Source organism: Poecilia formosa, unplaced genomic scaffold (genome assembly GCF_000485575.1).
Source record: "Poecilia formosa unplaced genomic scaffold, Poecilia_formosa-5.1.2 Scaffold184, whole genome shotgun sequence".
Classification (NCBI taxonomy): domain Eukaryota; kingdom Metazoa; phylum Chordata; class Actinopteri; order Cyprinodontiformes; family Poeciliidae; genus Poecilia; species Poecilia formosa.
This window is the reverse complement of record NW_006800123.1, coordinates 1,048,055-1,066,443: the sequence shown is the minus strand read 5'-3', so window position 1 is coordinate 1,066,443 and position 18,389 is coordinate 1,048,055. Positions and strand designations below refer to the sequence as shown.

General features: G+C 39.6%; 1 protein-coding gene across 1 annotated transcript in view; it reads left to right on the top strand.

Annotated features, from left to right (window-relative positions):
• Window positions 1-18,389, top strand: part of LOC103147556 (cadherin-7) — a 130,165-nt gene that overhangs the window by 1,779 nt on the left and 109,997 nt on the right. Inside the window, exon 2 of the mRNA XM_007565956.2 lies at window positions 5,970-6,541. Within this exon, the coding sequence (XP_007566018.1) occupies window positions 6,302-6,541 (240 nt within the window). The 5' untranslated portion in view covers window positions 5,970-6,301. The remainder of the gene's footprint in view (window positions 1-5,969; window positions 6,542-18,389) is intronic.

Below are 18,389 nucleotides of genomic sequence, written 5' to 3'. Positions count from 1 at the left end.
AAGACAAGAGGAAAAAATACAGTAATACATGACTATTTTAGAAAACAAAACAAAACAAAAAAAACAAAAAAAAACAACAACATATTTTGGTGTCCAAGGAATATAAATTAGGAATACAAATTTCTTAAAATATTGGAACACCTGGCTCCTCGCAGACATACTGAGCTTGTTCACACTGTTGTTTCTGATGTCAAATTACAGCTTGTGGATAATGCATTTAAATTTCAATTCATAATTGGTTTTGGTGGCAGAAGATTGGACACTGGAGCTGGCAAAGGGGGCGGTGGGGGCTTGTGGGGATGGCTGAACCAATAATACTGTTGACGCAGAAACTCTGTATACAATTCATTTATATGAATGAAAAAGCAAGCTTAAATGAATTATTAATTTAATAAATGATCTGCTAAATTACATTATGAGACTATTTTTTTGATTCATTTATACTTACATAATTTTGAGAATATTTCTAAACCATTATTCTTGGCCACAGCTCCTGATATATGAGAGCAGCACAATGGATTTAAGATTCTTTTCTAACCTTTTTGTCTCCATATCTCTAACAGAGTCAATGCCCTGACCCACACCATCCAGACCCCGCCCCCTTTGGAAACTTAATTGAAGAAATGTATTTAAAAAAAAAATAAAATAATTTCTCTGCCTGTTTAATATCCAACTTTAAATATACAGTGTTTGTGCAGCAAATGCTTTATTTGCATGCTCCACATAACATGACAGACCCCCCAATGGCTGCATCAAATGTATCACCTCATTTGAATGCATGTGTGAGCCCACATTTGTCAGCGTATCAGAAACCATGATGCTGAGAGCTGAAATACAACTCAAGCCATGGAAGTGACCCCATTTCCAAGTTTTATTTACGTCCAAATGTGGAAAAACGGCTCTTAAGCCCTTTATGGTTAGAAAGATAAATCTAGGAATAGAGATGTTTCTTCACACAAAACCACCGGGGGCCACAAGCATACTTTTCTCTATACTTTTTAATACTTTTTTTTTTTCCATAAGAGCAAACTGACTTTTACTTTTTCTACAACTTAACCTCCCAGCATCATAACTCTCTGTATGTAAACATATTTATATTCTGCTGTGAAGTTCAATCAGTTGCATATCTAGTTGAGAAAGTTGTATTCAAGCAAATCAATGAAGGAATGGTAGGAATCAGCGAGAGGATCCTTTCAGCCAGAGGGCTCAGGTTCAAGCTTCTGGCTCAGCATGAGTCTGCTCTCTCTCTCCCTCGGTGTGTGTGTGTGTGTGTGTGTGTGTGTGTGTGATGTAAATAACCTGAAGGATAACACGGAAACTTGTGCAGACAGTAAAAATCAATGAATCTTCTTATTACGGTTATTACAGTTATGTGGCGACTACTTGTTTTATTTCAGGAACAAAGAGAAAAGCATCGCTGGTGTGTTGCACTCGTTACCTGAAACAAAAAAAAAAACAAAAAAAATACGAGAGAGAAGAATCTTGATTTAGGAGCTGCCCTAAAACATATTTAGCTTAAACTTTGCACAACTTCTCATGGCATTTCCCGCTTCACCTTCCGAGTGATGGATGAGCGGACGGATAGGAGAGGGCGTGCGATTGCTAAAGTGAGAGCTGCGGTGCTGGTAATCCTGTTGTGAGGCTGGAAAATGGGATTAGAGCAAGAGAAACAGAGCCAAAGGAAGACTGGAAGACGCTTTACATTCACAGCTCTGGCTCACATTTTCACTTAATTTAATGACATCACTTTGACACTGGTCAGCGATGAGTCTCTGGAGGTGGCCCAATGCTGAGCCAGACTCACCCAGCGTCAGATTGTTGGTACTCTCTGGTGATGTCTGAAAAGATGGAAATTCAGCATCTTTCTCTGATTAATGTGTCGTACTTGAGCCACAGTCCCCAGGTGTTGGCAGCATTATGCTCTGGGGTTGTTAAGAAAGTGACGAGGATGGCTATATTGTCTCGAATATATTTAAGCGAAAGCTGAAAAGTTAAGTTGTTTTTTTCTTTGCAATCTTGAAAGTTAGAAATATTTTGAGGGTTTGGAAGCAGAACATTGCAAATATTTGCAAGAAGTTTACATGACTTTCATATAAAAAAAAAAAGAACAAATTGTCTCTTTAAAAGAAAGATTGAAAATGCTGTCGCTTCGTAAAAGTTGAATAAATCAGTTGCATATAAATGTTCAAGACGTTTGCTCAACAAACTGATGTGTAGTAGAAAACCTGGATATGATACTTGAAAAGTAGGAAGCTCCCTTTGTACAATGTCATAATACCTTGAGACATTTTTCACTGCTTGTGCTGCCAACTCCACTATGAAACTTGGAAGTGATGGCACCACGCTGGGTGCCTGTTGTGTTTTTCAGTAAGGTAAAGGAAGTTAGCCAGAGTTGATGTTACATCGTGAAAATGTCTGATTTATTCCCCCCCCAAGCAAACTTGTCATACAGGAACATTTAGATGGTTTGAAAGCATAAAACTGGAAAGACCTTCTCAGAGAGATCGTCCTTATTCAGCAGGAAACAAAATGTCTCTCTAAAAGCAGATTTATAAGGTATTCTTTCTTTGAAAAGTGAAACAAAACTCTTGAATGTGCCTGCATGAATTAGCCTCCATCTGTCAACACACTTATTCATTCACAATGCAAGATATATATAATAAAACTAACAAAAAAACTATTGCGACAGTAAAATAAGAAATAATAGTTCAATGTGACTGAGATGGATCTGCTCTGCACATAGAGGTGGCAACATGATGCTGTGGTATTTTTCAACAGGACCAGAAAAAAATAGCCACAGTTGGTTGTATTTTGTGCTGATAGTTTATTTCAATTAAATGTTAGAGGCTCGTTTATTGCAGTCCTTAAATTTGGACCTGTTGGCACTAAAGCATTGCATGCAGGGTAGAACAACCTCATAAAAGAGGAAGCATTATGTCTCTTTAAAGGCATATTTAAGTTATTTTCTCTTTAAAAAGTGACATAAGACACTGCAGTTTGCCAGCAGCAAAGACTTTTGGCTCCACAGTCACACTTTTTTTTTTCTCCGAAGAAATTAAGCCTTTTCCTATCAACACCCATCATTCTTGCACAAAACAAGATAGAAACTCATCTACTGTGATAACACAATTAGATATGAGTCTTTTACTTTACTTTTTAAATCAAGATTGTACTTTTTTATACTAATGCTGAGAAGTTTTTAAGCCTACATAAAGATCTTGTCGTTCTTGTTTTTTTTTTTTGTTTGTTTTTTTGCCAGTCAAATATTTCATCTGGATTTCATGCTTTGTTTCTCCAAAATGATAAATCGCATCAAGAAGAAAAATAAAACATCGATTTCCTCGGTGCATGACACGCCTAATAAATTAAAATCAACTCGATGGTAAATCAGAAGAAACTCATTAAATAAAAAGCCAATATCTGCTTTAGTGAGCCCACTTCTTGTGCACCACGGCTGCATTATCTCCCATCTGTATGAGGCTCCCATCTCCTCTCTCTCACGTTGGTGCTTTAGCAAAATGACATGCATTAAGTTGGCTCGATTCGACCCCGTCGAACAACAACCAGCGCTGTGGCCGGCCTTCGCGAGTCGTGTTGCCCTGCAGCCACATCTGCTCCACTTTTCACCTCTGCCACTAACTCGCAATAAAGAGTGTGTTAATGTGTCCATATTTTTCGACTTTTTCAGTCGATTGGGATGAGTTCATGTATTTTTATTTTATTTTTTTCCCTCCATAGCATGTGGGCTGAAAATACACACAAATATCAAGGAAATCTGCAACCGGTGAGGATTTCTCTTGCAAACATTCAGCTGCCTCTGCGCAGAGGTGTTTTTGCAGCTGTGATTTATTTCTGTATTAATTATTAGCGTTGCCTAATGACTTTCCTGTGGTGAAGTACAACAAATCACTTCCACAGGATGTGTGTGGTGTGCGTTTTTTTTTTTTTTTTCTTCCTTTCGTTCTTGCTTGAGGGGAACGGAGAGGAAGTAAAATGAGAAGTGGAAGGGATCTGTGTGGGAAGAAAGAGGTCACTGTATGCCAAAGCAATTACCTTTCTCACCCAGGGCTGTGCCAATACTCTACATAGAGGAGAGACAAAGAGAGGTCAGAGAGGAAACAAACATACGCACGCGTGGTCAGAAAACGCCATCCTGAAGTTCACGTTCGCACATGGACCTTCGGATCACGGTTCCATGCAAAGATATTCACACCCATTGACCTTTTGCACATTTTATCAGCTAGGAGCTTCAGCTATGTTGTTTAACACGAGACAAGTGCATATTTGTGAAGTGGATGGAAACAGATGCATGGTTCTGCTTTAGTTATGAAAGTCTGAAAAGGTCGTTGTGCTGTTAGTGTAACACCCATAAAAGGAGAGCGTCATGCAGAGAGGCAGATCCTTCTGCCTTTTAACAAATGTATTTATAAATTTAATTAAGTTTTAAAAATTAATTGACAATCATACAGTTTCATTAAAAAAATGTATTCTGTTAACATCAGCTTTTATTGTACACAATCAGAAGTTCACGTTGTTGCGCAATAGCATTGTCCATTAGAGTCACCTGTTGCACGCTTGCCTTGCTGCTATGCTAGTAGGTGTTGCTGCATGTGAAAAGCTAGAGCCAAAAAATATGCAAAAAAAAAAAACACCAAAGCACTGAACGTTGTGATTGCCAGGACAGATGGCTTTAATGCCTGTTAACAGGTCTCCATTTTGAATGCTTCCCTAACATTGCGCTCATTACTCACCGATCTGTAAAACGATGCCCTCCACAAAGGCGTTGCATGTTCCAAGAAGGGTTGGGGCCTGCTGGTGTCTGGAACACATCAAACACGTGAACAACCAGAGACGACAAACCTAAACCTACAGTCAGAGCTAAAACGAGACGGTTCAGGCCACAACATCCATCTACGTATTAAAATTGATGTTCCTACATGCTCTCCATTTAATTTGACTCTCCGGCTGTGAAAAACCTTTTCCATCTATTCCAAAATGATGCACTTCTTTGTGTTGGTTTATCACTCAATATCCCATTAAAATACACAGCAGTTTGTGGCTAAAGGACGTAAAATGTGACAAGATGAATATGTTTCGCGAGGCTCTGGATGTGCTGCTGAAGATACCGTTGCACCTCAAACGGACTGATAACAGCAGCCGTCACATGAAGTTCCCAGGATGCTTTGTGACATGAAGAACATTATCTGTCAAAGCCCGCCGCTGTCCTCGGCTCTGACAGGTCGTCATGTTCCGGCGTCATCAGGGGGGTTGGGAGTCTGTCGTGGCCCGTTGATGGCAGCGAGACAGACCCGTAACCCCACCCCCACGCCTTCCCAGCCCCTTCTTGCCCCTCCTCACCCTCTCTTGCTCTCCAGCCGGAGCAACGTGGGGTTTTTTTCCCACTCGGAGTGGAGGTCAGGATCGCCGGGCCTCCACGCATGCCGCTGACAGCTCAGATTTCTTTTTAATCACGGTGATGAGAGCGTGCGCCGCTCAGATCGTGTGGCTTGTTAGAGTCGAGTGGCGAGTCCCATTCACCGTCGCTATCATCTTATAGAAAGAGAAAATATGACAAAATAATGACCTTGGTGAGAGGAGGCCTGGATAATTGTTAGGCTGCTGAATGGCGTTTGATTGTTATGCTGTCGTCGTCTCGCTCGGTGTGAAATCTCTTTGCTTGCATCCATTGAGAAGCCCTGTCATTTCTTCCTCCATCTTACACTTTGACCTCACCTGATTCTCTTTGCAGCATCTGTAGGTGAGAGTGTGTGCATTGCATTTACTGCCTGTCCGCTCTATTCATTCTTTCACCTATTTCCTTAGGATTGCTGGAAAAATGCCATTATCATTGCATCGGCAGGCCCATTACGCGCCGTCAGAAGTGACTGCGGTCATAGAGGCAATTCTGCTGACTCTCCTCTCTCTTCTCTCCTCTGTCTTTGTCTTTCCCTTCTTTTCTGTTCTGATAGGTGCCAATTACAAAGAGTCAGTGTCCAAGCCCCCCAGTCAAGTCCCCGGCGAACCTCTCGGCCAGCTCTCTGGGTCCACAGCGGCAGCAATAATCCCACTTCCCCTCTCCGATAAAGGAGAAACAGGAAGTTGTACAGCAAAAAAAAAAAAAATGCAGAATTTGAGTCATTTTCAACCCGTCTGCTCTTTTCAGGGTCCAATTGCTGCTGCTTTCTTATGAAACGCAGAGTCCGGACTGTTCGGATAAAAGCCCAAGGGTTTTGACATTTCAGTTCTTTTTAATTTTTGCTCCTGTTCTTGCTTCAGTGCATTTTGGAGGGGAGCCCAGACGATGGGTTGGTGTTGCTCAGGCATATGCAGAGCCCTGGCTCTCCTGGTGCTCCTGTTTGTCTTGCGGGGGAGAGGCTGCTGCTGTTGGGGGCTGAGTCCCAGCTCTGGGGACGGGGAGAAGTCCCTGCACTCTGATCCGGACTCCTGGGAGGCCCTGCACAGGAACAAACGCAGCTGGGTATGGAACCAGTTCTTCGTTTTGGAGGAGTACACAGGAAACGAGCCTCTTTACGTCGGCAAGGTGAGTGATCCGTAACACGGGTTATCGAAGCTCAACAGTCGAGAGCTGCGAGTTAAAGTGATGCCAAAATGCATTCACACTCCTCTGCTTCTTCCAAGTTTTACTACATGTTGTAAATAGATCCAGTTTTCTAAAAAAAAAAGACCTTCTCAAAAAACTTGTTTTCAGAGATTTAGGTAAGTTTAAAAAAAAAACAAAAAAACACTAACATATAAACATAACAGGCATCAAAATGTTCATCATACCCTTTGCAATGACACTGAAAACCATTGCATTCAAGTTATACTCATCATCCTTCTGACGCTGCTTGCAGAGAACACGGAGTAAATTCAGTTTCTTCTGCTCACATCCGGAACTCAACAGTTTGTTTTCTTGATCAACTTGATTAATTCACACGCAAGCAGAGAAAGTTTGAGCCTAAAAACCAGGATTCAAGCATGAGCAGGGGATGTCTGGGGAAAAAGGCAAATTATTCCGATTGCAGGAAGATATTGCTGGGAGGAGTGAGACACGTATGGAAACAAATAAGAGTTTTAGCATCAGAGCTGGAATGGAAGAAGTTTGAAACCACCAGGATCCTCATCAGAACTGGAGGAAAAGATCAGAGAGGTCAGCAAGAACACATCGGTCACATTAGTGAAGTTTTGTTCAATTGCGGAGCTAGAAGTGCCGTCCAGAAGGTCAACCAGTTCTGACACTCACCACCTATAAGACCTATAAGCTGCTCCTTAATAAGAGGTACATAGGAGCCTGCTTAAATTTGTCCAAAATAGAACTTAGCGAATGTTAGACTAAGAGAAATAAAACATAACTTTAGTCTAATGAAATCAAAATAGAACCTTTTTGACTGGACTTTCATTGCTGGGTATGGAGAAAAAACACCACCATTATGCTGACAGGAATGAGAAATAAGTTACTAGACACCATAGCAAGTAAAATGGCAGCAGCCAAATGGAGAAATTCTTCAAGGATACCTGCTCCAAAAGACTTGATGATTCATCTTCCAATCTGCTTCACACAGCCAAGGCAACAGAGGACTAGGAGAGCTCTTCAGGAGCAGGCTGTGGCCGTCCTTGCATAGCTAAATCCGAGCCCAGACTTGAATCCAAATGAACATCTCTGGAAATACTAAAAACTGGCATCTAATGACGGTGCCCATTCAACCTTGACGGAGCGCGAGACGATCTGCAGGGAGAAAATACCCCAAAACAGATGAGCCGAGCTTGTAGACGCACACCCAAGAAGCCTCGACGCTGAGGTGGTTGCCAACGGTTATTAAACTGTTAAGCCATGGTTGTGAATACCTTTGAAAGATAATAAGTTTTTTTTTTGGTGGGGGGGATAGATGCTTCTGCAGGAGATCATTGTGAAGAGAATACAATGAAGAAGTCTGAATACTTTCTAGTGGGAAATGCATATCAGCTGTGTCTGAATCTTTCTCTGCTTAAAAAATATTTCCTTATGTCTGCAGGTTTGGTGCACCTGTATGGTAATATGTATATCAATAACCTGTTAACACACAGACCTGCAGAAACTGGGACGCAGCAGAGTTTTTACAGAGTTGCGCATATTCCCACTGTCCTATATAAAATGCAAAACAAATGAAAAGACTCCTCACAGACTGCGTGGGAAGGAAGGAACTCTGCATTTTATTTCAGAAAGCCTGGCTTAAAAACCTATGCTTTTAGTTTTGAGATCAGCATCAATGTGACAAGGTAATTTGCATTGTAATAAGTCCCCAGGAAAAGTATACATTACACAAATATGCCTTTTTGCTGCTCTGCCAAGGCCCAAACTGATAGATCAAAGATATGCCAGTTTTGGCATGTAAATAAGTACAAAAACCTCATAAAAACGTTTAAGATAAGGCACAAATATGGGGACTAATCCTTCTTTTATAAGAGTTGGCAGTGCAATCACGACTCTCATCTTCAGAGTCGTTCAAAGACCAGCAGCCTACAGGTATTTATTTATTTTTTTCAGAAAATAAAATACATGTTTGGAGCATCGTGCATATTTTTATGTAAATATATATTAAGGAAACTGAGTGAAATCAAAGATTCAGCTTTAACATCTAACTGGAGGAAAAAGCTCATAAATGTTACTGCGTAGAAATGCAAACGAATCTAACCGTTTAGTTTTTCTTGTACTTTTCTGTCCGTACGCTCGGTATTTTCTTCAGGTTTAGTAACAACGTAGCTGCAAGGTTAGTGCTACTTTACTGAAGAAGGAATGGTGTGAAGCTGGAATTCATTACCTTTTATCATCAGCTGGTTTAAAACATCGGTGTTATTTGTAGAATTAATAACACAAGAAAAAAGTGGGAAATATTTAAGGTTGCAACATGATTTATGAAGCATAATTATTAGCGTATGGGCAGCAAAGTATCTTTACACTCTGCAGGAAAGACATTGTTTTGTCAGCCACAGTGCCCATAGTAATAAGTTGAACTTTAATTCAACTTCCGGTTGTTTTTGTTGACATATGGCCTAATTGAAAGTAAAATAAAAATAAAGATCAGAGCACAACTGAAACCAAATCCTGTACCTGTTTATTATCAAACAAGCAGAAGTTGTGGTGCTAGCTGCGTCAGAATAGTTTACAAAAACTTGGAAAACTATCAGCTGAAATCTCAAGAAGTTGTTTATTATGTCGGGATTGCTTTAATCAGGACAAAAATATCCAATCTTCACCACCTGTTTCTTTATGAGCATGAGTTAAAAACACATCATTCTTTTAAAGTTTTAGGGATTTATTTTTATATATGTTTAGAGGAGACATAGCAAAAATGTAACTCAGCAGAAACCATATCTCTTCACTTGTTCCTTTCACACACAAATTAGCCAAAGTAGTACAGTTGTCTGCAACAGAAAGTTAGAAAAGGAAACACATCACCTTATAACCCCCATGAGCTACGTCTTCCAAAGTTTTGGGATTGTTTATTATTTCTCTAGACACAAAATAAAATAAAAAAAAAAAACTGCTAAAACCAAATCTGCCCTTGTTGTTAAGAACGAGGTAGCATGTAGCATAGCCAGTTCCTACCGGCTAGAAAAATAGCATCAAAACTCACACGACCTGTTGCTTTAAAGCTTTAGACATTATTTTGTGCTCAATGCAGAGGACAAAAATTTAAATAAACTAAATGTCACAGAAATGCAACATTCTTACACTGTACCATTCTTACAGACACTGATTAGTGTTATTAGCTGTTTAGGGTTTGACGCTGGTTTTCCACATTCTGTTAGTTGAACATACACGATAAAATGCTGCAGTCTTATGCTGCATGTGGTCACAGGGTGTACAGCTTAGTGTAAAAGTATATCAATACCTTTCTAATTCTAGTCTATCTGAAAATCCTTCTGCAAATATATTGTATTTTGCAAAATGCTTTTGCAAAAAGAGCTTGAACTTCCTGAGGATAAGCCTCCTTTCTCCACCCAGGTGTGCGCCGTACGGACAAAACATTAATACCACTGCAGGTGAAGTGATAAACATTGATTTGCTTCCAAACTGTGCAACGTTGTGCAGGAAAGTATTAGTTTTTGACGCTCGTGAGAATGTTACTCTGTGTTGCACCGCCTACCTTCGCAGAACAAATAGGTCTACTGGGGAAATTTGTAGAAATCAGATCAAAGAGCCTCTCTAACCTCCGTTATCAGCTTCTGCATTTCCAATACCCCTGACGTAAAGTAAATGCAGTCTGCAAATTAAAATCAAACATTATTTTGCTGAATAGCAGCAGAGGCCAGAAACTAACTGGAGTGACTGTTTATACTTTCAATCTTGGGAAAGGTTTGATAACCCTCTGAATGAGGTGGGAAGGGATATTTGGGATTTTTTCCCTTACCTGTTACCTCCGTGACCCAATCTCAGATATTCCAACAACAATGAATGGATGGGTAGAAATAAAAAGAAGGCTTTTTTTATGCCTTTATAAAAGCATAAAATGGTTGATTTGCTTCTTAGCTAGAGATACACCAAGCAACTTACCAAAGATTATATTCTACCCATTTTCTCTGATTCGCAACATGCAGGTCAAACCATAAAAATATTTTCTGTTATTGAATGCATCAATATTATAAACTCCCTCCATTTTGCAAAGCAGCTGCCAGTATTCACTATGATTCACCTTTTTATAGGTACGAGTTTTAAAGATATGCTTTGATCCATAAATTACGAAGATCTTGCAATGGATTGATTTTTGGTTGGATTCCAAACTACCTCTAAGACAGAAACCAAAGCACATTTTTTAATCTCTTTTTCTGAGCCGAGAATAAGAAATCATAGGCGGTGAGGATCACCATCCGTGTTAGCCACAAGAAACTTGATCAGAGCTCCTCCATTTGTACGTAACTGTTGGTGTTGAGCTCATAACCCAAATATAAAACGGCTAAAAGCATCTTAAAATTGCTGTATGAAGAGTGTTAAGAGAAATACAATATTAATGTGCAACTGTGCAGACTGTTTCTTCTGAGCTTTTAGCACCACCAGTATAAATGGGGGCCCTCCTGCTGCAGAAAACGGCACATGCATGTGCAGTACAAGCCAGATGGTCCTTGGATTGGTCTCTAGATCCCCGTTATCTTGCAGAATTTTCTGGTCTTATTATTAAATTAGTTTTCATCTTTCCGCTCATCTGCGGGATAATCGTTCTTATCCGCCGCGTATTTGCCGGGTCTGCTCTCGCAAGCCCATTTCCTCACCGTCTCTGAACTGAATTAGGATCTCCAGCTGGAATTAGGATACATTTTACTGTCCTATTGTTCTTCTTCTCTGCTTTTCTGCCAGGAGGATGCTGTGAGGGGAAAGCATCTAAATCAGACTGAGCATATTTGTGGCTCGGCTGGAGTTCAGCTAAGGGTCATTTTTATGTCCAAGTGTCCGTCGTGAAATATTGTCATCTGTGATCTGTGTGTCTCCAGATACCTGTTAAGTCTGACTGTAGGGAGGGGCAGCGTGGACCTTTATCGTCTTCGGATGCTTTGTCTTTGCCTAGAGTAGAACCCGTTTCAAAATAAAACAGAGATTTCGCTGAAGAAGCTGAAGTGCCTTTTTTTTTCTTTCTTTTGCACTGTCTTGGGCCTGATTGCTTTTCTTGTTAGTAAATCCTGAAGCATGCAAACAGACTGATTACTTATTCATAGACATGTAGTTGAGAGCTTCTTATCCACGTGGAAAACACACACATTTATTTTCAAGCGTCGTTCCGAGAGATTCTCCTTGTTTTTTTTTGTTTTTGTTTTCTACATGTGCAGAATGATTTTTTCAGTGATTTGCTTTTTTAGGGTTTGCCAAACAAGTGGTACAGTCCTACAAATAAATAATTCATCAGATAAACATTGATGTATATGATAAAAAAAAACTGAACTATGTATAAGTTAAATTAAAAGTCAAGTGTAAGTCTTTTTACGTTAACTTACTGAGGTTAATTGAAGCCAAACAATTCTTGGACAATGTTTCGTGATAGTCGTTGCTATGAAGGGTGTCACCAAAAACCGTAAGGTTGTTAAAGCAACCCTTTAACACAGAGACATTTTAAAACAACCTTTTGTTTATTAACTCACAAACATTATAATGATTACGTATGTTTTGTTTGAATAATTGTATTTGAAATATACACGCAAAAAAAAACCCCAATCCATTTTCAGCACCTTTTCATAAATTGAATTTTGATCCTTGATGCAAGTAGTGTGACGAAACACAACACTGAAAGTGTGAAAAGTTACACGGATCTACATCGTTACATCTAACCCCCAACCCAGACTCAGTCTCACCCTTTCAAAAAATACTGAAAATCTGATTCCTTTTCTCCCGATGGGAGGCCCAGGCTGCCCAAGAACTTGAGAGGCTGTCACATTATTTGTTCCCTCAGATCATACTTGTCACACAGTGTTGGTTTGTTTGGTATTGCAAGGTCACAGTGCTGCTGTAAAATATCTGGGCAGGACACCCTGACCTCGAGCGACAAGGGAGGTCCTGCCATGTCAGGAAAATGACCTTAATAGAAATGAATTCTTCATGCAGCCTCTGCAATAAAAGACGTGGGGAGACGATGAAATGGATGCAGCTGCGGCTCTGAATTTCCAGCACTTTTACTGCCAAAACCAGAACACCAGAGTGGTGTGAGCAGTAATTGCTTTCATCACTTGTTTCCTCATATCTAACATGGCAAACAATGGGAATCCGTGTCCAAACAAAAGCACAGTCTGCTGCACGACTTGTGTGGCTGGAAGCAAAGGGAAAATGCGATACAGTTGGTTGGAAAATGGGAAGTCATCGCTTTTGGCCCCGGCCTCTCTCTTTGCATCTGCAGTCTGCTTGGCTTTAATGCATTCTGTCAGATTCTGAATTCCACAACCAAATCTCTCATTACGCCTTGGCACTCGGCCTCGGGTAAGCGTGCTGGCCTGGAATCAGCTGCAGTCACATCAAGCTGGCGGAAACATACATTAAAGAGCCTCCGAAAAGCTAAACGGAGATCGGTGATGCTTGTATTTAAACAAGCGACAACGCCGCAGCGAGTCAACCACTTAACAAACACTTGCACTTTTGGTAAACATGATGCTATTAACAGATTCTGCAGGGTGTTCACGCTGCTAAATATTTGCAAAGCATCTGCTGAGTAAGAGAGGTTCGGAGGCAGTGTTTATGCAACGTAGCAAAAAAAAAAATAAAAAAAAATAAATTGTTATGCAACTTGGAGTGTATGTCTCTATGTTGCATTAAGTCTCGTTGCTTTAAACCTTGAATTTTTATGTTTTCATGTTTGCAAGCATGCTACCAATTTTTGAATAACTTCATATGCACATGTAATGAATTAGCTGTTTTTGTGAGTGAGACCATTCGTTAAGGATGTGACTTTTTACAAAAGTAACTGTCATAAAAGGTATTTTTCATTACAATGAAAATGCACTCTATATGACAACTATTCCATGACGTTGAAAGTCAGATAGGAAGTAAATGACAGACATCCTTGATGGTGAATCAAGAAAGCAGCACACTCCCTATTACATGTTATAGAGCTCAGTAGCTCTATAGGAGGAGGAGGAGCCTGGCAGTCGCCAAGGTATCCATGATGTGTGGTCTGCACACAACTTTCTGAATGCCAAACATGCTTCATATGCCAAAGCTACAACCTCATCACACACATTAAGCTGGCAGTGCTCCAAGTCATTTATATTTATCCTTTAGGTCCAATGCTACTCTGTGCGGCGTCTTGCTGTTGCTATGGCTGTAATTAAAATGATCTCATCTCACAACCTGACAAACATACACATATAGATCATGGTGCACTATCCTACCTATGGAATGTAGCTCCAAGCTTGTGAGAAGTACACACACCTCCAAATTGCGCCATATAGGCAGGTAGCTGGAAGATCAATGGAAATGTCGAGTTCTTCAGCTATTTAGTAATTATGCAAACTATTAAAGAGAAGCCCTGGGATCGAGTTTAGGAATGAAGACGGATGAGTTGGGGAAAAAAAGGCGACCTGGTGGTCATATAAATTCATATTCGATAAATTAGAATATCATTAAAAAGTTATTTATTTCACTGACTGAATCATAAATAAAACAGTTTACATAGATTAATTACACAAGCCGACATTTTTGTTAATTATGAGGATTTTCCACTTACATCTCATGAAGACACATAATTTAAGTTTAGAATATTACATCAAACTAATAAAAAAAAACAGTTTTAACACAGAAAAGCTGACAAACGAGTCTCATCGTGATACATTTTAATGAAAAAGACTAAATATTTTCAGCACACAAAAAGAAATTATTGCATTATAAATGGCAGCACAAACTACATGTTGCTAAAAAGCTGATGGAAATGGGATGTTCTTTCTCAAGCGATAGGGCTTAAGTGAAGGTTGAGGTACAGGTACTCCTCATAATTTTGGGAAATTTCATAGATGGAAAGAAAACCTTTTAGAGAGGATGACCACAGAAAGCAGTATGGAACATTTTGTCAAAGCGGTATAGCCTTATTTGACTTCACCTCCAAAATCAAGCTTTCTTTATGCGTCTCTGTCCAGTGACGTTAGGACAGTCTTGGAGATCTCGGTGACTGTGGGGCAGTTTTATTTCAGAGAGAAGGGCACATAAAGATTAGCCATAATTTGCACTAAAACCTCTGGATGGGTCTTTTATCATGCTTCCTTTTATTGCACAGCATTAGCACATCAGCTACAACGATTGTTCACAATGAGCCATTTTTGACCTCATGGGGAGAATTTGGGGGTCTAAAAGACAGCAGTTTATTTAATATTCAGGGGGGGACAGGGTAATCCCACAGATAATTACATTGAACTTAGCACAATATGATGCAGGCTGCTTCATTAGCATTCTGCTTGGCGTTTACTGTCAAATGGGTTAGACTCATAGAGCACAGGGTGCTGCTGCAAAGGTCAGGCTCAATGGCATCTCCTCACACTCGCCGGTGCTGCAAACACACCAGAGCAGCAGCTGGGGAGCGAGAGCAGCTTTGTGAGCCAGAGAGGAAAGAGGCTAATTCAAACTGACAGAGGGAGGGGGACATCATACACCGTCACCCAGGGACAGAAGCTCACATTGCGGGGAGCTTGTAAGGCATCCTCGAGGCCTGTGGGGATGGTGGGAGAAGCCTTTATCTGAGCCTGGGATTCAAAGAGGATAAAAAACAGCAGCAAAAAAGCCGACAAGAGGGTGGTTATCAGCAGGGCAAGGGAGAGGAACATTGTTTACACTCAGTCTCTCTCATATGTGCCATGGGGGGAGCTGGAGTCAACACTGCACTGGTGACTTTCATATGTGAAATTTGAAGTCCACAGTGCGATCAAGGCACAATCAAGACACTGCAGTTCAGACGGAGGTCTAGTTAAGACCAATACAGGCTGCAGACTCCACTCAACAATGACTCCTAATTCTGGCTCCTTAAACCGGCATTCAAATTCGGTGCATAGATTGGACTGGCAGGGAAAATGAAGCTGCTCTTCTTCAAATCCGCCAGTCAATATCAAGATGGCAAAATCTGGACAATAAGTGAAACCAAACAAGCCTTTTCTGATTGCAAAGAAGATTAAATATTGTTCTGTCTTCTTTGAGACGGTAGAATCGATCAATTCTGATATCCATCAGTTGATTGGAAAACTAAATCCAGGGTAGGAGAGTGGAAACAATAGGACACGGCTCTCGAGTAACAGAATCCTCCAACCAGCACCTTTAAGTCTCTCTAATGAACTATTTTAGTTGGTTGCGTTCAGGTCTGTTTCTGGGCAACCGGAGGATTCTCCTGGAAGTCACTGCCTTCCTTTGACAAATCAAAGAGGATTAACCACAATGAAAATATACAAGAAGACTCACATTAAATTAGTTGTGGAGAAATCCTTCCATGGTTTTCTTAGTCGTTGCTGTTGAAATAAGGCAATTCTCAAACTGGCAAAAATTGTCAGTTTGTTTTTCTTTCTTCCAAACTGATGTTATCTCGTGTGCAGAGCTTTTTGAGTATGGATCTTTGAGTTTTTTCTATATAAAAAAACAAAACAATATTAATCAAGCTTCCTGTTTGGTCTTTTATTAATTAAGACGCATACGTAACAATGAATAAGAACAAAATAACACAAATTCATAACAAGAGACACAAGGTTATTATTGTGTTATTCCAATGCTATTGAAATGCTAATGCTAAAACTTGTTCGCTTCTTTTGCCTTAAAGGGATTAAAAATCCAATTTTTTTGGAAACATCTCGCAAATTAATGCTGATCACTTACATTATCTTAGTCAGATACAACATGTTATACACTTGTAATTGTTATTTCTGCAGCAGTCTCATCTGCTAGCAACACATTTGAAGTAGAAATGTGTCATTGATTGTCTTTGTGGTGTATACAATAAATACTCTTTTATGGTTTTACCTATATAGGATTAAGTGATATTATGGGCAGTAGAAATAGTTTTGCGTAGAAGCTGCTGTATTTGATCTTTTATGGGGTGTGTAGATGTTCTTTTAAGAGCATGCTTTTATCTGAATATGCCTTTACTGAAGTTTCCTGAAGTGCTGATGTATCGACTTTTCAGCATCCCCAACAGGTCAGATCTTGAATAATTCAGGAGAGGTCCTCCGCCTGTGCAGAGTATAGATGTATTATGAATACACACAAAAGTTAAGTTTTCAAATCTCCGTATTCTTCCTCAACAAAGTGGATAACTAGTGGCCTGGAGACTATTGCATTTGGTCCGATGGAATTATCAAGCGTTTCTCTCTGCTTTGAATAAAGTTAGCAAGTTTCAATAGGCAGTTCATGCAAGTTTGATAAACTTTTGCCTTTCCCGATCCCCATAGATGGGTATGATAAGTTTAAAAAAAGATGGTTTGGGAGTCTGTTTACGGTTTTTTGTGAAATGCTCGAATACATTTGTGCAGATGGAAGACCCTAAATGGACATGATATAATCTGAGAGGGAGAGAAATAATCTTTAGATGGGCACTGAAGCTACTTCTGCTCAAGATGCAATGAGATTTTAAGATGCGCATTTTTCACGGCTAGACATTTTACAATAATATCAGTTCTAACTGATGTCATTTCCATCTCGGTAAATTTGTAGATTGCCAACGTGGCTGATACAGCAGTGAACTGGAAACAAAGGCAATCACATATTACTCCTTGAATATAAAAGCTAAGATATTGAATTTCCCATCTTTATGATGCCTGTGTCATTCCAGCTTCCCTTAGGTAGATGCTCATTATGCCAAGTACGGTTTGAAATTGATTTGTTTTGTATAACCTGCTGTTGCTGGTGGGACCCTGGGTTTAAAGTCTATCAAAACTCCCAGAGATTTGATTTTGACAAAGACTTCCAGGCTGCCTCCTAATTTGATTGCTTTCCACTTCAAGATGTATTCTAATTTCAGGAACGTATGACTGACAAAGTAAGTTTCCTCTTTTCAGGTTAAGAGAGGAAGAAATTAAGGGTTAAACAAATGTATTAGTTTTCCTTCTTCAGTGCACTATTTCTTGAATCGATGACAGATGCTCCATTAGAGAACCAAGCAGGAATTCTTGTATCCCAGGTGGGACATGGAAAGCAATGTTTGTGATTACAATTTTATAAGAGAAACTTCTCAAATTAATAGCTGCCATATTGTTGAACAAGCATTGCTGTTTGCTGGGATTGAGTTTAGCATGATTGCATGCAAACATTGAATGAAAATGACAACAATGTTCCAAGTTTTTAGTTTAATGTTAAAACTGAAGTTTCAATGAGTTAATTAGCTGTTCTGTCTAAAACGTTAACAACTAACAGTGTTAACGTTAGAATATACTGTGACTTCACAGTATATTCCTCAAATTCTCTGACTAACCTTAGCATGCTAACATGCCCATCTCAGAACAAGTTATCATTATAACAGAAGCTAGATTTAATTTGATATTTATATTTACATTTTATGTTGGCTAGGTTGAAACGTTAAGACAGTATATCTGGAGTAAAGATGTGAAAGTCAAATTTTAAATCTATGAAAACATCAAACATTATTGCAGATGCCTAACAGTTACATAATCCTTGAAGTCTCATGTTGGACCTGCTAAACATATGGTTCATATTCAGAAGCATCTCAACTCCATCAACTTTTTGTTTTCATTTTAAAGGTTTCATCATGGAATGTTTTTTAGGCATCAGATCAACTGATTGTCACATTTTAATAGACTCACAAACATTATCTGATCATACCCAAAGGCAGTGGTTCCCAAACTTTTTCTTCTGCAGAAATCTGTTGGAGTGTTTTCACAACACTGTACATTGATAATGGTAACCAGCACATGCCTAAAAGCCCCCCCCCTCAATCTCCTCATTTCCGTCT